Source organism: Pan paniscus, chromosome 1 (assembly GCF_029289425.2).
Source record: "Pan paniscus chromosome 1, NHGRI_mPanPan1-v2.0_pri, whole genome shotgun sequence".
NCBI classification, from domain to species: Eukaryota; Metazoa; Chordata; class Mammalia; order Primates; family Hominidae; genus Pan; species Pan paniscus.
In genome coordinates this window covers 70,928,629-70,949,560 of record NC_073249.2, presented here as the reverse complement: position 1 = coordinate 70,949,560, position 20,932 = coordinate 70,928,629, and the positions used below count along the sequence as shown (strand labels likewise).

Genomic DNA, 20,932 nt, shown 5'->3' with positions numbered 1-20,932 from the left:
TACTTTGAGTGGTTTGATAAGTTTAATTTGATAGACACTTTGATTATAGCATTAATGTAAGTTTTGTAATTATAGTAATTGGCTAAAAACGAATTCAGTTACTTAGGGATTTAATCTTAGGAATTTTATCCTAAAATATGACATCTTTATGTAGTTGTGTATGTATGCTGTGATTTTGGAAAGAACAAAAATGTTTCTAGCAGTTTGATGTTTTCAGTATCATTGTCATAATATTTTTGTGTGAATATAATTTTTACTACTAAATGTTTTCCTTTTTACAGGGAGATAATATAAAATGATCATATAGCTAGGCTAATTGAATATCCAGAAATTTTTATTTTTGCTATAGAATTGCTTTTTATCATTTCATTATTTCTTTCAGAAATTTCAAGCTTGAAAGATATGATCTAATTTTAGATTTAAAAAGGCAGTTTTTATCTCCACAGCATTCACTCCTTATCTACTGTGTAGAAATAATTGTCATCTCTCCCCTCAGTATTCCCTATCTCAGTTGCTCAAAGCAGAAACCTGGAATCTTAGTACTTCTGCAGACTTCGTTTTTAGCTTACATCACATGAGTCCAATTCTTGATGAAGTCCTGTCTGCCTCCAGAGTATCTTGAGTCTATCGTATCCATATCCACTGACAGTGCCCTGGTTGAGGGAACATTACTTTTTTCTTGAAGGACTATAGTATCATCTTAACTATTTCCTCAATCTTCCCATGACTCAATCTATTCCTTTTTTTTTTTTTTTTGGTTTCTAATTTAATTTAAGATTTTATTGAAGTTTTGCATGTATCATGTTTAAGAAGTCAAATATTTGCATAAGAGAACAAAATATAGCAAAATCCTAACTCAGTTATTCGCATCTTTCCAACCTCAATCCTGGAGCTCCACTCTCACCCAGATCTCTTAGCTGTTTCTTCTTCTTCTTTTTTTTTTTAATTAATTAATTTATTTATTATTATACTTTAAGTTTTAGGGTACATGTGCACATTGTGCAGGTTAGTTACATATGTATACATGTGCCATGCTGGTGTGCTGCACCCACTAACTTGTCATCTAGCATTAGGTATATCTCCCAATGCTATCCCTCCCCCCTCCCCCCTACCCCACAACAGTCCCCAGAGTGTGATGTTCCCCTTCCTGTGTCCATGTGATCTCATTGTTCAATTCCCACCTATGAGTGAGAATATGCGGTGTTTGGTTTTTTGTTCTTGTGATAGTTTACTGAGAATGATGATTTCCAGTTTCATCCATGTCCCTACAAAGGACATGAACTCATCATTTTTTATGGCTGCATAGTATTCCATGGTGTATATGTGCCACATTTTCTTAATCCAGTCTATCATTGTTGGACATTTGGGTTGGTTCCAAGTCTTTGCTATTGTGAATAATGCTGCAATAAACATACGTGTGCATGTGTGTTTATAGCAGCATGATTTATAGTCCTTTGGGTATATACCCAGTAATGGGATGGCTGGGTCAAATGGTATTTCTAGTTCTAGATCCCTGAGGAATCGCCACACTGACTTCCACAATGGTTGAACTAGTTTACAGTCCCACCAACAGTGTAAAAGTGTTCCTATTTGTCCACATCCTCTCCAGCACCTGTTGTTTCCTGACTTTTTAATGATTGCCATTCTAACTGGTGTGAGATGGTATCTCATTGTGGTTTTGATTTGCATTTCTCTGATGGCCAGTGATGGTGAGCATTTTTTCATGTGTTTTTTGGCTGCATAAATGTCTTCTTTTGAGAAGTGTCTGTTCATGTCCTTCACCCACTTTTTGATGGGGTTGTTTGTTTTTTTCTTGTAAATTTGTTTGAGTTCATTGTAGATTCTGGATATTAGCCCTTTGTCAGATGAGTAGGTTGCGAAAATTTTCTCCCATTTTGTAGGTTGCCTGTTCACTCTGATGGTAGTTTCTTTTGCTGTGCAGAAGCTCTTTAGTTTAATTAGATCCCATTTGTCAATTTTGTCTTTTGTTGCCATTGTTTTTGGTGTTTTAGACATGAAGTCCTTGCCCATGCCTATGTCCTGAATGGTAATGCCTAGGTTTTCTTCTAGGGTTTTTATGGTTTTAGGTCTAATGTTTAAGTCTTTAATCCATCTTGAATTGATTTTTGTATAAGGTGTAAGGAAGGGATCCAGTTTCAGCTTTCTACATATGGCTAGCCAGTTTTCCCAGCACCATTTATTAAATAGGGAATCCTTTCCCCATTGCTTGTTTTTCTCAGGTTTGTCAAAGATCAGATAGTTGGCTAGCTGTTTCTGCTTTGAGGAATTTATGTCTGTTTTTCACATAATATATCTAAATCCTTACTTTTCCTTGATTTTTCTATTTTAAGTATGATATGTTAACTCTTTACTATAGAAGATGATTTCACTGTCTTATATTCTCTCCCCCCCATTTATATAATTCATTTCTCCTTCTTTTGCACATACAGTTATATCACAATTTTGACTAAGTAACTATATTTTTTACAATCGAACTGTACTTAAGTTTTGTTTTCTTTGAGCTAAAATGTACTTTAGTTTTCTTTGTATCCATCACTAAATTTCTGCCAGAAGTGAATGTACTGAATGTCTCTTCTTAATATTTCCAAACACATAAGGAATTTTTTTTTCACTTTCAGAAACAGATGTCTGTTGGAATTTCTGTCCTCTTGCTCCTTTCTTGACTCTTGTTCTTAAAGGTCTGCTCATAGCTTTGCCCCAGGATCTCCCATTGCTGTTAATCAGAGGATTCCCAATATATATATATATTTTTTCTATATTGGCTTTTCAGTTTCCTGGGTCTCATATCTTCCTTTTTCTTTGTTTGCTAGTTTGTTTTGATAGAGCACATACTCTACTAGTTCTCAGAGAGTAGGTACATAGAAGACAAATTCTCTGAGATGTTCGTGTCTGAAAATGTCTGTAGTCTACTTTCAAACTTCATTGTTATTTGTGTTGGATATAGAATTCTAGAAAATTGAATTCTTCAAAATTGAAGGCATTGCTTCAGTTGTCTTTTAACTTCCAGTGCTGCTATTAAGATATCTGATACCTTCTGATGCCTGTTTTCCATATGTGCTGTTTTTTGTTGTTGTTTTGTTTTTGAATCTCTGATCAGTTTTCTCTGTTCCCTCTTAAAATTACTGTTATTCAGATGTTGACTCTTATGGTCTTCAAATTAGCATAACAACATTTTACTCCTATCATTAACTTTTTGTTTAAAAGATTTAGTCACCTTTATTTCACAACTCTTCTACTGACTTTCAAATTTCTCTTATATTTTTTATTTCTAAAAGCTCTATTTTGTTCTCTGAATATTTCTTTTTATATATCCTCCTGTTTTTGCTTAATGGATACAATGTCTTTTTCTCGTGTATTAAAAAATAATAATTATATGGTTTTGGCTTCTTTTTTTCTCAGTTTTCTTCGCTCCCTGCCCTAACTCGTTCTCTGCCCTAACTCTATTTCCTCAGTTCTTTTTCTTTTTTTGTTGTGGTTCTCTCTCTCCCTGGCTATTGTTGTATTACAGAAGTTTGTTAACCTGTTTCGGACCTTGGACCCGTCCGGCAGGCTGAAGCCTATGGAATGCTAACCCTTCTTTAAAAGGAAATCAGTTCTATTAAAATATACTTACAAAATATTTTGTAAAGCTGTTACACAGCAATACATGTGCTTCTTTGCCCTTAATGTATTAAAATCTAGAGGTCAGTCTTAAATACTACCGTATCTGGGTGTGATAATTCATGCCTGTAATCCCAGCACTTTGAGAGGCTGAGGTAGTAGGATTGCTTCAGCAAAGGACTTCAAGTCCAGTCTGGCCAACATAGCGAGACCCTGTCTCTACAAAAAATACAAACAAAATTAGCCGAATGTGGTGGTACACACCTGTAGCCCCAGCTACTTGGAAGGCTGAGGTGGAAGAATTGCCTGAGACAGGGAGATAAAGCTGCAGCGAACTGTGACCCTACCAGTATACTCCAGCCTGGGCAACAGTGGAAGACCCTGTCTCAAAAAAATAAAATAACTACCATAAGTTTGAAGCAGTGATGAGTGTAAATGATATTTTTAAGGTATCTGCATCAACTGTAATGTGATATGAAAATATCAGTGATTTTGATTGGTAACTACATCACATGTGTTGCCAATGCCACTGTAATCTGTAGCCTACCTTTATAACTAAAAGGACTGTCTTATTTCAGTTAGAGGTTAGTGTAAAATGAAAATTAATTTTTTAATATACAAGTTTGTGGGCATTTTGTATTCTGTCGACAGGCACTTTTTGGGCATCATGATCCCTTTTATTAAAGGTTTCTTCAAGTGTTTGGGGTAATTGACTGTTAGCTCAAAGAGTGAGATACTAGAAAGCTGATTGGGAGCTCTGGGTGACTGAATAGTCTTCACTGTATGTTGTGGGATGCTCATCTTTATCTGTGGATCTTTTCCTCTTGGGATTCAAATCTTTTCAGAAAAGAATCCACCAGTATTCTGCCTGTGGAATGTAAATTTGCCTATGTTTTCATAGTCATTGTGCTCTCTTATGTCCTGCTAATCAAATTTGCTTTTGTGATCCAACTGAATGGATATAATATTATGTATGTTCCCATTAAATAAAGTGATTCTAGAAAAGAACACAAACTGTCTCTAATGTTTTGAAAGCCTTAATCTGGCAGAAAAAAACTAGGCTATTACTTATATTTAATTTTCACCTTAATTTTCCAGGAGCTTTCAAGTTGTGGATGGAATAAAAAAGAAAAATATAGTTCTGCACCAAATGCAGTTGCCTTCACAAGAAGATTCAATCATGTGAGTTTATAAATTTTGATACTGTGTCTGAAATTCAGTTCCTCAATATATACTTTTTCCTTAAGAAATAATTTAACTTTTTACATCAGTTCTGGAATATTTTCAGCCAGTATCTCTCAAGTATTGTCTCTGTGCATGATCTCTTTTTTTCTCTGTAACTCCTATTGAAAATTTATTGGAACTTGACATTCTTTCCTGCTTGTCTCTTAACCTTACATATTTTCTCTCTGTTTTTGTCCTCCATTCTGAGTGATTTCCTCAGATCTACATTTCAGTTCACTGATTCTCTTCAGATGTGTTTTATCTGTTTCAAATCTCTATGCTTTTACACCAGTCATGCTCTTTTCTTATTTTTATTTTATTTTTAAAATTTATTAATTTTCAACATAGTTTCTGTGTTATTATTGGAACTTCTTGGGGTACTACTACTCTATTTCTGCTCATTCTTAAAGTGGTTTTTTCAAAGATATATAGTGAATTTTGTATCTTTGGCTTGAAAGCTCGTGTCTGTTTAAGCTTTATTCATGAGAATTTTGCTGCTGCCTCAATTGAGGGAATACATTATTCTAAGAGGCTTTTTGTTTGCTTTTGCTCATACGTAGGGTTGTCGCAGACCTGGGACTGTTTTTTATGTTTATTGTTTTGCTTGGGGCATCTTTGTACTTCTCTGTAGTAAAAATTTAAATACCAAATCCAGTTAAAGGCAGCCTGTAGTTAACAAATTCTTCTTTTAAAATTAAATTAATTTTTTCTTTTTTTAGAGACAGGGTCTGTGTCACCCAAGCTGGAGTACAGTGCTGCAGTCATAGCTCACTGCAACCAGTCCTCCTGACTCAGCCTCTCAGGTAGCCAGGACTACAGGCATGCACCACCACGCCAGACTAATTTAAAAAGAATGTTTTGTGGAGATGAGGTCTCACTATGTTGCCCAAGCTGGTCTCGAACTCCTGGCCTCAAGCGATCCTCCTGCCTCAGCCTCCCAAGGCACTGTGATTGTAAGCATGAGTCACTCTTCTCAGTCTACAAATTCTTATCAAAGAGTTTTTCTTTTTTCTCCTTGACCACCCAGAGCTTACATTATTATAGATGCACTTGTATGTTGTCTCCCTTTTTCAAGGGAGTTGAAAAATAAGTGAATTGTTTTAGTCTGCCTTTTCACTGAGATTGTAGACCTTTGAGTAGCATTAGATAGAAATGGAGGAGTGGAGAGGTGTGAGGCCTTGTATTATGTCTTTGAAGGAGCATTAAGTCCCAAGCCCCTATGTCACTGAGATAGGAAATCTTCCAAGGGCAGTTACAGTACCCACTCTTGTAACCACTGCTTTGCTTTTATTTCCTTATTTGTTTTTGATCTCTAGAGGAAATCCTTTATTTTTCTTCCAATTCAGAAATACATTAAAAAAAAAAACAGTTTGTTATATGTAACCCAGCAATTCTAGGGGTTGATAGCAAAAATATTTTTTCTTGTGAGTCCAGTAATTTTATGAAACCATGTCTTGGTGTTGGTTATTCTGGGTCAGCGTTCTTAAATGTAGTTGGCTTTAATGGACTGTCATTTGGGGAGCGCGTACACTTACCCTTCCAGTATGGGGGTCTCGGGGTGGCTGGATTTATTACATAGTAGCTTAGGGCTCTCCAAGAGAATGTTCCAGCAATCGAGGCAGGGGCTGCATGGTCTTTTATGACTTCGTCCTGGAAGTCAGTGTCACTTTCACTAACATTCATCAAAGCAGTCACAAGCCTGCCCAGATTCAGTAAGAAGTGATATACGTCCTAACTTTTGATAGAGAGTGACAAAGAATGTATGCTTAAAATCACCACAGCATTTGTCTAAGCCAGGTGCAGTGGCAAGTGCCTGTAGTTCCAGCTGCTGGGCGGCTGAGACAGGAGGATCACTTGAGCCCAAGAGTTCAAGACCAGCTTGGGCAACATACTAAGACCTTGTCTTAAAAAAAAAAAAAGTCACGTTGGCCAGGTGTAGTGGCTCATGCCTGTAATCCCAGCACTTTGGGAGGCAGAGGCTGGTGGATCACCTGAGCTCGGGAGTTTGAGACCAGCTTGGGCAACGTGGTGAAACCCTGTCTCAATTTAAAAAAATACAGAAATTAGCTGGGCATGGCAGCTTACACCTGTGGTCTCAGCTACTTAGGAGGCTGAGTCAGGAGAATCACTTGAGCCTGGGAGGCAGAGGTTGCAGTTAGCCGAGATCACCCCACTACACTCCAGCCTGGGCAACAGAACAAGACTCTGTCTCCAAAACAAAACAAATCACCATAATATTTGTATTAAAATTTGCCTGATGTTAAATTTAATTAAGTTGGTGAACATGCACTTTAGATTTGAATTCGTAGTTGATATTTGCTAAGGTTATTGTTAAGATTTCCATAGCATAACTTGATTTTTTTTTTTTTTTTTAGGAGTAAACCTTGTTAGAACTGGGGAGGATTATTACTATTAGTAGCCCAAGTATAGTAACAAGTATTAAGGTGACTTTGTAAAATATGTATACTTTATATTTACATATATATTTGTAAAATATATGTAAAATACATACATAATGACATTTCTTTACAGATGAAAATTGCAAGTAAAATCTGAAATATTTCTCATTAAAAATGTGAAGAAATATGAGGCAGTGGCATTATTTGTTGCACAATAATTTTGAACTATATTCTGTATTTAGATTTGTATAAGTGAACCAACTTACAGTGCTTTGACTTTTTTTCATAGTACATGAATTAAAGTGTATTACATGGACATATTGTATCATATAATAAGCAAACTATTCAGAGTAGAGCATTTTCATATTATATATCTAATCTGCCTTCTAATAAATTAGTTTTAATTATTTTTTAAATCAAGATGGTTTTATTTGAAAGCATTACAAAATTTTTGAAATGCAGTTTTAATCTTAGAATGTTAACTTAGATATATATTTTTTTCTTTTGATATTTTGTTTTATTTACACCAAGAAAACCCTACTTGGGAATCTTCACTTATGATTCTACTCAATCTAAATAAACAGTCATGTAGAATTACACAGCCACAGAAAAACCTGCTATAAGTAGCATCTTTTACAATGTTTAATTTTAGAGCTTACCTAATTCTGCCAAAATTTTTTAAAATACAGCAAAAAAAACTTACAAATTAAAAATCATAGTGATATTTATTTAAAATTTTTATTTACAGGTAAGCTTTTGGGTTGTTAGAGAGATTCTTCATGCTCAAACATTAAAAATTAGAGCAGAAGTTTTGAGCCACTATATTAAAACTGCTAAGGTAAGAAAAACTTGTGTTTTTATTTTTGAGTTCAACCATTCATAAATGTTTGTAAGTGAATAAATATTCGTGATGCTTTATTCACTGTTTATTGATACTGGAAAAATAAGGCTCATTGATATAAGTCAATTTTTAAAATTGGATGCCTACTTTCTCTGCCTTTTCCTTTATTCTTCCTGTTTTCCTACCTTTTCTTTTATATTCTTCCTCCCACTCTCTGAGTAGCTGAATTATGTGATCTGTTTTACTGAATAAGTAGACAAAGGTTGGATTATGGTAAAGTATGATATTTATAAAATATTGGACTATTCTGCAGGTGATGAAGAAAGCCATAAAGAATTAAGTAGGAGAATACTACTTCACTTCTGAAGTGAACCATGTGAAGAATAAGACTTTATTTTTAAGAGAATGGTATATGTGATATTACCACATTGTTAACTGAACAGTTATTGTGTGACATAGATAATAAATACAGCAAGAGAAATAGAGCATGGATTTCAAAGGTAGTTGGAAATTAGAAGGGTGAGACAGGATGTTCTACAAAGGATACCAAGATTTTATTAAAACTTGTAACAACTCTGAATTTGGTTGGAGGGGCAGAAAGGGGGAGTGAGCCCTTCCCTCTCCATCATGAAGGGTCAAGGCCGGCAGCCATGTAACAAAAGACAAGTTAATGAGAGAAAAGCATAGCAGATTTATTACATGTGCATAGGAGTCATACAAAGTATAAACTCAAAGCAGGGCCAAATGGTTGATGCTTAAATATCTTCTTCACTGGGGAGAGGGGAGTTTTGGGGGAGGGGGTACATAAGAGTAAGTGATTTTCAGGTAAAATGAATGAGCCCAGAGAACGAAGTCCTGAGACCAAGTTTCTCTGAGCTCTAGGGGAGGTGGCATTACAGGTTATGGGAGAGCGAAGGGAGAAAAACATGTTAAGCAAAGACAGATACCTCAAGGAAATATCTCAGATAATCTCAGAGCTACCCTCAGAAAGAATAGTTGGGGTAGCCTATGGTTGAGTTAATCTTTCCTAGATCTGGACAAGGGAGAGGATGCTCAGAGGAAGCCTAGCTGTTCATTTCACCATTGTAGATTTTCTTTACAGATGTGAATCTCCTCCACAAAAGGCAGCTTTTCAGGGCTATATCTGTCCGTAGGCCCTCTGAATAGCTATCTCAAAATATGTCAAAGAAGTATATTTTAGGGTAATATATTTTTGGTTTCCTTTAATGTTAAGTTCACTAAGAAGTATGGTAATTGTAGCCACGTTCATTCATTACTCTTGTAATAAATACGTAACTTTCCTCACATGTGAACGAAAGAAGGCAGAATAAAATGAGGATATCATGTTTACAGTTATTAAAAGTCATAACTCTTTCCTATTTTCCTTAAGAACATGGGAGCAATTGTATTCTAACATTCTATGGCACTAGGTGGCAGAGCTAGCCTTCTGCAAATTTGATATTTTGCAAAAGTGTCAAAATATTTTTAGAAATTCTTTGTGATGATATGTTAGGTAAATACTTTTTTTTTTTTTTTTTTGAAGGTGGTGTTGCGCTCTGTGGCCCAGGCTGGAGTGCAGTGGTGCGATCTCGGCTCACTGCAAACTCTGCCTCCCGAGTTCAAGTGATTCTCACATCTCAGCTTCCCAAGTATCTGGGACTACAGGTGCATGCCACCACACCCGGCTAATTTTTGTATTTTTAGTAGAGATGGGGTTTCACCATGTTGGGCCAGGCTGGTCTTGAACACCTGACCTCAAGTGATCTCCCACCTCTGCCTCCCAAAGTGCTGGGGTTATAGGCGTGAGCTACTGCACCTGGCCAATGCTGGTTTTTAACTAATAAAAATTAATGATTCTTCATGGATTCTGCATTATTATTTTCTGATATTTTTGTTAGTTTTTAAATTTACTTGTATGTTCCACTCAAAACCACCAAATTTTGCTCAAACCTACCACTGTCTTCATCAAACAATCATTTAACTTCAGTTCAGACTTTGAATTATTTTTGACAGCACTTGCCTTCATCCCAAGCTCTAAACTCATAATTGTTTTTTTCTCATTGTCCCTTAAACCCTTCTATTCTGACTCTCTGCCTTCTATACTGTTTGTTATAAAACTGGCAGGTCTCTTACTTGAGTATTGTTATCAGTCAGCATTCTCCAGAGAGATAGAACCGTAGCATTCTGTATAAACATGTATAAAGAGATCTAAATATAAAATGTATAAATAGATTTTAGGAATTGGCTTATACAATTGAAGGGGCTGGCAAGTATGAAATCTGTAGGGTAGGCCAACAGGCTGGAAACTCAGGAGTTTAGGCACTAGTCTTGAAGCAGAATTTCTTTTCCAGGAAACCCCAGTTTTCAATGTTAAAGCCTTTCAACTGATCAAATGAGGCCCACACACATTATCAAGTGGAATCTCTTGATTTGTAGATGTTAACCGCATCTACAAAATATCTTCATGACAACACCTAGATTAGGGTTCGATTAAATAACTGATACTAATAGTCTAGCCAAGTTGACACATCAAACTTACCATCACATAGATACAAAAGAATATAAGAATATTTAAAGTATCAAAAGAATGATAATGTGGATACCCATGCACCCACTGACCACTGGGAATTTTCATATGCCTCTTCATATGCCACCTCCTTCCCTTCTACTGCAATGGGAACTACTGCCTTGAATTTTTTCTTTTACAGTGTGTATGTTTCTGAATCATATATTGCTGCAAATATATGCTTTTGGATTTTGTTTAAATTGAATTATTCCATATTTACTTTTGTACTTTCATAACTCAGCAGTGTTACTTAATGGTTTTGGGAGTAGCTCTGTTGTAGAGTATCCTATTTGTATATATCACAAATTATTCAATGTACTTTGGATTATTTCCAAATTCTTGGCTATTATGAGCCCTGCTGCCATAAGCATTCTTGTATGAGTCTCTTGGTGCTTATGTGACGGTTGAAGCCCTAGAAATACAGAGTTCGTACTAGCAGTGAAATTACTGAGTCTCTCTCTCTCTCTCTTTTTTTAGACAGGATCTTGTTGTTCTGTCACCCAGGCTGAAGGCCAGTGGTGTGATCCCAACTCACTGCATCCTTGACCTTCTGGGCCCAGGCAATCTTCCTACCTCAGCCTCCCGAATAGTTAGGATTACAGGCATATGCCACCACCCGTGGCTAATTTCTGTTTTTTTGTTTTGTTTTGTTTTGTTTTGTAAAGACAAGGTCTCATTATGTTGCCCAGGCTGGTCTTGAACTCCTGTGCTCAAGTGATCCTCCCATGTTGGCCTCCCAAAGTGCTGGGATTACAAGTGTGAGCTACTGTACCTGGCCCCTCATCTCTTTAGCTTTGTTATAGATAACCTCCAAACTGGTTTATATTTATATATGCTCACTAGCAATGTATGAAGATGCCTGTTGCTCCACATCCATGTCACCATCTGATATTGTCAAAATTTTTCATTGTTGCCAATTCTGGTGGATGTGAAATTTATCTCATTTTAGTTTTAATTGCTTTTCATTGAATCTGATAGGAGTGAACATCTTTTCTATGTTGGCCATTTAGGTTTTCTCTCTTGAAAGGTCTGTTTAAGATCTTTCAGCAGTTTTCTGTTTTGGTATTGGTCTTTTATTGTGTGTGTTTTGGTTTTTTTGTTTGTTTGTTTTTATTTATTTATTTTTTTGATGGATTCTCACTCTGTTGCCCAGGCTGTAGTGCAGTGGTGCAATCTTGGTTCACTGCACCCTCCACCTCCTGGGTTCATGTGATTCTCCTGCCTCAGCCTCCCAAGTAGCTGGGATTACAGGCTCACACCACCATGCCCAGTTAATTTTTGTATTTTTTTTTAGTAGGACAGGGTTTTGCCATGTTGGTCAGGCTGGTCTTGAACTCCTGACCTCAGGTGATCCTCCCATCTCGGCCTCCCAAAGTGCTGGGATTACAGGTGTGAGCCACCGCGCCTGGCAGTCTTCTATTGATTTTTGTAGGAGTTCTTTATATAACTCTAGATGCTAGTTCTCATAAGCTTTGCATGTATCTTGCTATTTGTAGCTTGTCTTACCACTTTTTTCGTATTTTCTGATTTACATGTTCTTAATTTTAGTAGTCAGATTTACTGATCCTTAATTTCTGTCTTGGTCTGTTCTGGCTGCTATAACAAAAATACCATTAACTAGGTGGCTTGTAAAAACAAACATTTATAAACAATGAACATTCTAGAGAACTGTGAGGATTAAGTCCAATATCAAGGTGTCAGCAGATTCAATGTCTGGTAAGGGCCCATTTCTCATAAGGCCCTTCATGTTGCAACAAAGTTCCTTCAAGCATTTTCCCAAACAACATTTCCTCCATACTGCCCTGCCAACACACCCCACTGCTACAATATAGATGAAGGCTGTTCTGGGAATTTATGTAAGTGGGATCCTACAGAAAGCTGTTGCTTGTGGTTGACTACTCTTGCTCACCATGTTGTTGAGATTCATCCACATTGCATGTTATTGATAATTCTTTTATTGCTAAGTAGATTTCCAGTGTATGGATATTCCACAATTTCTTTATCATTTGCTTATTAATGCACATATTGTTTTTACTTTGGCTTTTATGAATAAAACTGTTATGAACATTTTTGTGGAGTATGCATTGAGTTTTCTTGGATTATACCTAGGAATGGTGGACTTTCTGGGTTATAGATTAGGAATATGTTTTAACTTTATTAGAAACTGCCAAATATTGTTATTTTCCAACATAACCCGGTTGGTTTTACCACTTTAAATTGCAGTCAGCAATAAGTCTTCCAGTTACTCCACACATCTTGCCAGTACTTGGTGTTTAATGTTTTTTTTTAATCTGGCCTTTCTTTTGGGTGTGTAATAGTATCTTACTGTGGTTTTAATTTGTACTTTTCTGATGATAGTGATGGTTGAGTATCTTTTCATATGTATGTGGACCATTTGGATATTTTGTTTTGTGATACTATCCTTTCAAATCTTTTACCCATATTTTTAATAGGATTGTTTGTCTTATCAAGTTGTAGGGATTTTTTTAATGTATTCTGAATACAAACCCTTTTCAGAAATAAGTATTTTTTCCTAGTCTATGCCTTGCGTTTTTATTTTAATGCTGTCTTTTGGTTAGTGAGCAGAACTGTTCAATTTTGATGAAGTCCCATTTGTTATTTTTATCTTTGTGGTTACTGTGTTTTGTGTCTTGTTTAATAAATCTTTTCCTAATCCAGGGTCATAAAGACATTTTCCTTTGATCACTCCTAGAAGTATTATAGTTTGAAGTGATTTTTTTTTTTTTTGGAGATGGAGTTTTGCTCATGTCACCCAGGCTGGTGCGCAGTGGCGCAATCTCAGCTCATTGCAACCTCCGCCTCCTAGGTTCAAGCGATTCTCCTGCCTCAGCCTCCCAAGTAGCTGAGATTACAGGCATGCACCACCACGCCCAGCTAATTTTTGTATTTTTAGTAGAGATGGGTTTTCACCATGTTGGCCAGGCTGGTCTCGAACTCCTGACTCAGGTGATCCACCCACCTCGGCGTCCCAAAGTCCTGGGATTACAGGTGTGAGCCACCGCACCCAGCCAAATTAATTTTTGTGTCTGGTGGAAGGTGTAGGAGTTAAGGTTCATTTTTTTTCCTCATAATAATATCTAGGCCAGGCACAATGGCTCACACCTGTAATCCTAGCACTTTGGGAGGCTGAGGCGGGCAGATCACTTGAGGTCAGGAGTTTGAGACCAGCCTGGCCAAACTCTACTAAAAAATACAAAAATAACTAGGTGTGTTGGCGCACTCCTGTAATCCCAGCTACTCAGAAGGCTGAGGCAGGAGAATCACTTGAACCTGGAAGGCAGAGTTTGTGGTGAGCTAAGATCGCGCCACTGCACTCCAGCCTGGGCGACAGAGACTCTGTCTCAATTTAAAAAAAAAAAAAAAAAAAAAAAAAAAGAATATCTAATTGTGCTAACTCCATTCTTTTCTCTGTTTAACTGCTTTGACATTTTGGTTGAAAATCACTTGATCAAATATGTGTAGGTATATTTCTGTTCCTTTGATTTATTTGTCTGTTCTTATTCCAATATCTCTTTGTCTTAATTACTGTAGCTTTGTAGTAAGCCTTGCAAACTGATAGTGTTCTAATTTTTTTTTCTTCTTCAAGATTGTCTTGGCTATGCTATCTCCATTTTATATCTGTGGAAATTTTAGAAGTAGCTTGTCAATTTCTACAACATGGCCTGCTTCCATTTTTGATTGAGGTTTTATTGAATTTATAGATCTCTTTGGGAAGAATTGATAACAACATTAAGACTTTCAGTCCACAAACATGGTTTATTTCTGTTTAAGTTTTCTTTAATTTCTCTCAGCAGTGCTTTATTTTCAGTGAAGCCCTGTTGCATATCATTATTTCTAATAGACAGCCAATGTTCTGATATTATTGTAAATGTTTTTCCGGCTCATTTTCTAATTGTTTGGTGCTACATATGCAGTCGTGTTACCTGAAAATAAAGGCAGATTTGACTTCTTCCTTTCTGACTTTTCTACCTTTAAACATTATATTTAAAAGAATGGTAGAGACTGGAGTAAATACTCTCTTCTCCCAGGGTGGTTAAGCCCAATCCTCTGTGAGGGAACAAGAATGAGAAGCTGATTTTTCTGGCTGGGCATGGTGGCTCACGCCTGTAATCCTAGCACTCTGGAAGGCCAACGCGGGCAGATCACCTGAGGTCAGGAGTTTGAGACCAGCTGGTCAACATAGTGAAACCCTGTCTCTACTAAAAATACAAAAATTAGCCATGCATGGTGGGGCTCTCCTGTAGTCCTAGCTACTCGGGAGGCTGAAGCAGGAGAATCACTTGAACCTGGGAGGCGGAGGTTGCAGCGAGCCGAGATCATGCCAGTGCACTCCAGCCTGGGCAACAGAGCAAGACCACGTCTCAAAAAAGAAAAAAGAGAGAGAAGCTGATTTTTCTGATCCAATTAGGAATTGAGGTGGATAGGGTTGAGTTTTAGCTTTAGTTAGTTTCAGATAACCTCTGGTCACAAATGACTCAGGGCAAAATCTGTACTTTGTATGGTACAGGCCCCTTGCTGTAGTAGGGACCCTGGGATCTAAGTCCCAGAGATCTCTCTCTCTGCTTTCTAACCCAGCTGTCAGCCTCCAGCACTGACACACAGTAAAGTAAGTTCCATTAGGAGTGAATCAGTGGACACAGAGCCAACTCTAGGTTTGAGACTCCTACAGATTCTAGTCTATTATACCAGCCCACAGATTTTACTTAGGAAAATCTGCCTGTCGGAGCCTTCATCTTTGCCTAGCCTTGTAGAGATTCAGCGTATGCCCTCAGGGGGGAAAAACTGTTTAAAGGCTGTTGGTTTTTTTTACTTTGGAATTTAGTTATTTGTGTTCTTTGTGTCCAAAACTCTCCAGTGTCTTTAATAAAATGGTTTTCTAAGTTTTATCTATTTTGTTTTCTTGCCATTATGGCTTTAACAATGGTTTCTCATGTTGTTCTACATCTTAGGCAGAAGCTACTAGTTCAGCATGAGGTTTTTGTTGTTTTTCTTTTTCTCTTTTTTTTTTTTTTTTTGAGACAGGATCTTGCTGGGTTGCCCAGGCTAGAGTGCAGTGGCTCAAGCACGGCTCATCACAACCTGTGCCTCCTGGGCTCAAGCAGTCCTCCCATCTCAGCCTCCCCAGTAGCTGGGACTACAGGCACATGCCACCACGCACCTGGTTAATTTCTGTGTTTTTTTTTGTAGAGACAAGGTTTTGCCATGTTGCCCAGGCTGGTCATGAACTCCTGGGCTCAAGCAGTTCACCTGCCTCAGCCTCCGGAAGTGCTGGGATTACAAGTGTGAGTCACCATGGCTGGCCTCTGTTTATTCTTACTATGAAGTAGTTATTTGGGCTGCAAACCTCCATAAGACCCCTCCCCTCTTCCCTTAGCACTAAGGTTCACAGCAGGCATTGTTGTCTGGCAGTCTCTTGATGGTGGGTAAGGATTACCTCTATCCTGCCCTTACGCTCAGGCAATGAGTCCTTCAGTGTCTCTGCTTTATGCAATGAGAGTCTCTTATTGGAACCCCCACCATAGATTAGGCCCTGGGCAATGTGTCCCATGAAGCTTGGAAAGCTAACCAGATTTTCAAATGTCCTCCAAGGGATTGCCAGCTTTGGTGTTCAGCTTACATCTCTGGATTCTCCTTAGTTTTAGGGCCCTAAGTATTCCTTACTTTATTGCTAGCTTTACAGTGAATTTTCATAAGATGTGTTTCATATCTTACCCAATATTTTTAATTATTTTCACTGGAAGAGTAGGTCAAGGTGTCTAATTTACCAGACTTCTGGTATGTAGTCCTTACTAAATTTTGAATCCATTCCCCCTCTTCAACTCCACTGACACTAATGTATCAGATCCTTCTCATCATCTCTCACTGTAGTCTCTGAACTGATTCCCTTCCTGTATGCCACCTTCTGCTCCCTGATCTTTCCAAAATGTAGTACACATCCATAATATCTTACCCAAAGCATTTGGGGCCAGATATATTTAGGAATACACTTTTTCCCCCAGATTTTAGAAAGGTGGTATAGTTCATATACCATCTGTGGTATGCTCATCACAATCACCTCCACCTCCTGCTTATGTAATACCTTGAAATCAAACACACAATATTTTTGGAGCAAAACATGTAATTATTCACCTTAAGTGAGATCAATGAAGTCTGTCATTAGCCTCACATCAGGTTAGATTTTCCCACCTAGTGAACCTGAGACCACACTACCAAATAAACAAAACTTTGACTTTTCAGGTTTGAGATCTCAGAATTGCAGATAAAGGGTTGTGAACCGATGCCTGGCATTCAGTTATATCATTCTCAAATTTAAAAATTCTTCGAATCTTCCACTGGAGTTCTTACTGCTTATGAGAGCAAATCTAGCCTTTAAAGAGGCTTCACATGTAAAAATGGCCCTGTTTTCATCTTCTGGTACTCTGATACTTCTCATATTCAGCTTCCAGACACCTTCATGCCTTTGTGCTTTTTGTAAATTGTATTCCCTCTTTCTCATAGCCCCTCACTCTCAAGTGTCATTTCTGGAAATCTGAATCTCTCAGACAAAGTTAGGGGCTGATTATTCTGTAGAACCCTATATATACTTTTATTTATATAACCCTATATATACTTTTATTCTAGAAATATGCAAATTGGATTCGTATTTGTTTTCATGTCTCACTAGACTGAAGCTTCTTGATAGGTCTTTTTCATTTTTGTATATGCAGTCTAATATGGTGCCTAGTATAATAAATGCTTAAAATACATTCATTGAATGGTTTTCCAGTTAGATTATATAACCTTGGATGAAGGTTTATATTATGTTTTGTGTTACTAATTTATTTTGTTTTTATTTGTTTTCTTCGGGCTTTCAATTAAATGCTCTATCCACAGCATTTTCTAGACCTGGGGCTTACCTGGCTGTAGGATTAGGACAGTTGTAAAATGACTGATTTTTAGACAGGACTTGTAGGATATAAGCATCAGGCAGTATTTAAAAATCTGGGAAATTAGCAATAAATGTTATGCAGATCTCATGGGAAAGTGCTGGAAACTAGTGTTAGGTAGGAGTTTTATGCATACAGACTGTAAAATCAATGTCTCAGCACGAATGAGGAAAAAAGGATCTGGGGATTTGGGTAGGAGGAAGCAGAAAATTGAGAGGGACTGTACTGTGAAAGGCAGGTTTCTCCCTTGCCCTGGAATAATGGGAGTACTGGATGGGAAACCAAATCAGAATCCTGGATGTTGACCCTTTATTGAAACTTGAAACATAAAGCAGAGGCTTAGTAATAGTTCAGTATAAGGGAGACTGTTTACTAGAAACCAGCTTTCATGATCATACCATGTAAACTTGATAATGAGACATAACCTTGGTTTTCTTAATATATTACTCAACTAGAGGTAGATTTATTCCCAGAGTTTGGGGACAATGCCAGGGTAGAACATGTAAGTTCTGTTGTGCACCAAAACAACTTAGTGTAAACACAGTGGGTACTCTAAAGACAGTTCTCAGTAATGAAGGTAATATATGCTGGAACACTACCAGTTGCCAAGATTGTACTTGTTAGTCTAAATTTTCTTGTATTCATGTTGTTCTTTTTCATCCCTCTCCCCCATTTTTTTTCAAATCTTCAGAAACTGTATGAGCTGAATAACCTTCATGCACTTATGGCAGTGGTTTCTGGCCTACAGAGTGCCCCAATTTTCAGGTTGACTAAAACATGGGCGGTGAGTAATATTCTTTAGTTAATGAAAGGTTAGACTTCCTGTGGAAAGGAAAGATATATTCATTTCCTTTGTAATTCTTATTAAAGTTAATATAATGATAATCAATAAGGATTTTTAAATTGCTTTGTACTCTATTCTTTGATACCTACATTTTTTCTCCTTAAGCAGTGCACTGGGTATAAGGTAATTTTTGGGTACAGCTTGGTGCTTAGTTTTTGCTCCTTAGAGAATCATTTTTGTTGAAACACTTTCAGTATCTTTGACAATATAATGTTTAATATTCAACTGATGGAAGGTATGAATACAAAAAAATTGCATTTAATCGTAAAGATTATGCTTTTGGAAAGTTTGAGGCATATCTGAATCATAGGTTTCAAAAAAATTTTACTGATTTCAATTTCCATTATTTTTTAGTGAGTAAATCTTAAGTTTTTTCCTTAGGAATAATGGAAAACTTGATGATTAACATGGAATTATTTGCTGTTGCTGTACATGCTGATATTATGTTAATCATATTTGGTTCTATTACTTATATGAGATCAGAGTATGAATTTTGACCTCTGCAAATTTGTGTGTTTTCATATTTGAGTAACATGATATTGTACTCAATCTTTTCAGGTATTTTTCATTTATAGTTTATATAAGTAAAATTTTATATTCAATTAAATTTATTTATATTCAATACTATTCTTTAATGTTAAAGAGCAACTATTTTGTTTAGAATCGATTACATTTTGTACAGAGGATCAATGTGTTTTTAAGGTTCTAGGCTAAAATCATGACTGACTTTTTAAAACTTTTTTTATTACTAAAATATAACTTTTTAATTAACAAAGTGCTGCTTTTGCTTTTTATAGTATCTGAAGAGACAGATGTTTTCCATGAAAACCAGTGTAGATTTCTATATTGGAAAAACATTAGTATGGAAAAGCTTGTGATCCTTTTTATGTTTCTCTTTTCTATTTTATAGAAACACCTTGGTGTGAAGGGTTTTCTTTAAAAATTCTTTTTAATAATTATGGCCTTATTGTCTTTTCTTAAAATTTGAATTTCATGGAGGAATGGAAATGATTATAAATATACAGTTATGAATTATATCTTTAAAGTTTTAGGGAAAAGAATTATACGCTGTGAAAAAAAAATTCTATTTTTATTTTTTGCACCCAGGCTGGAGTGTAGCACGATCATAGCTTACTGCAGCCCCCAACTCCTGGGCTCAGAGGATCCTCCAGCCTCAGCCTCCCAAGTAACTGGACTACAGGCACATGCCACCATGCCCAACTAATTTTTTAAAAAGTTTTTATAGTGATGGGGTCTCACTGTGTTGTCCAGGCTGTTTTCGAACGCCTGATCTCAAGTGATCCTCCCGCCTTAGCCTCTCAAAGTGCTGGGATTACAGGCATGAGCCATTACGCCCAGTCCTATACTTTTATTTATGATTTGGTTTAGTAATGAGGTAGATTTTGCTGAAGTTAATTTTTATTTTCCTTGAAGATATTTTCATTGCCTCCCTTATGTATTTTTGTGGAAAATAATAATTTTTATTTGGTAACAGCTTCATTATTTATCTGAATAAAACTTTTGATGGTTTGTATTTTAAAATATTTCATACTGTGCTATGCACTCTATAATTGCTTGACATTTAATAGTGAATGATCTAGACAAAGTTCCATTTTCATACAGCTAACATTCTGCTGGGGAAGAATAAATTACAAATAAATAAATGACATAAATAGCAATAAATGCTCTGAAGAAAAGTAGAAAGGAAGGCAGGACAGTACTGTGTTATGTAACATGGTAAGAGAATTGTTGATAAATGACAGTTCAGTAGAGACCTGGAGGAATTGAGGGAACCATTTATTTGGATATCTGGGAGAAGAGAATTCCAAGTAGAGGTAATAACAAGTAAAAAGGCCCAGATACATTCAAATGGCAGAGTGGTCAGTGTTGACAGTAGAATAAGCTAGGAAGGTACCCGGTGGTAGGAGATGATTTCAAAGAGGTGGCATGAATCAGATAATGGAGGTGCTGTTTACTCATATTCAGAGAGGTATAGAGAAGGACCATTGTGGGCTGGGGTTCTATTTTACACATACTGTGTTTGAGTTGGCTAGTAAACATCCATGTGAAATGTAAGGTCAGACTTAGATGTACAAGTTTAAGGGAGTGGTTGGGTCTAGGGAGAGATTGTTATAATCATCAATGTAAACTATTTGAAGCTAGATGGGATTACCTAAGGAGGGAGCATAGATGAAAAGCCCTGGGAACCTCCAGGATTCCCAAGTAGAGATTGGAAAAATGAGGAGAAATCAACAAAGGAAATTGCGGGTAGGACACATTTTTCACAGTTAGGTAAAGAAAATGTTTCAGTAAAAATTGATCACCTTTGTCAAATGCTACTAATAATTTGAATAAGGTGCAAAGTTTGAGATGACCTGACAATTGGAAAGGATTGGTGACCTCGGGAAGAGTGATTTCAGTAGAGAAGTGGGGTGAAAAACTGACTGGAGTTGAGAGAATGGTGATGAAGAAGTGGGACAGCAAGTATAG

General features: G+C 36.8%; 1 protein-coding gene across 9 annotated transcripts in view; it reads left to right on the top strand.

Moving 5' to 3' along the window:
• RALGPS2 (Ral GEF with PH domain and SH3 binding motif 2) overlaps nucleotides 1–20,932 on the top strand; it is a 187,106-nt gene that overhangs the window by 68,870 nt on the left and 97,304 nt on the right. For 8 of the 9 annotated variants that reach the window (XM_003824699.7, XM_003824700.7, XM_055111072.2 and 5 more), the window contains exons 5-7: nucleotides 4,720–4,803; nucleotides 7,993–8,082; nucleotides 18,290–18,382. In XM_003824699.7, coding sequence (XP_003824747.1) covers nucleotides 4,720–4,803; nucleotides 7,993–8,082; nucleotides 18,290–18,382 — 267 coding nt within the window. The remainder of the gene's footprint in view (nucleotides 1–4,719; nucleotides 4,804–7,992; nucleotides 8,083–18,289; nucleotides 18,383–20,932) is intronic. The other variant, XM_008978367.6, reaches the window with a different exon arrangement.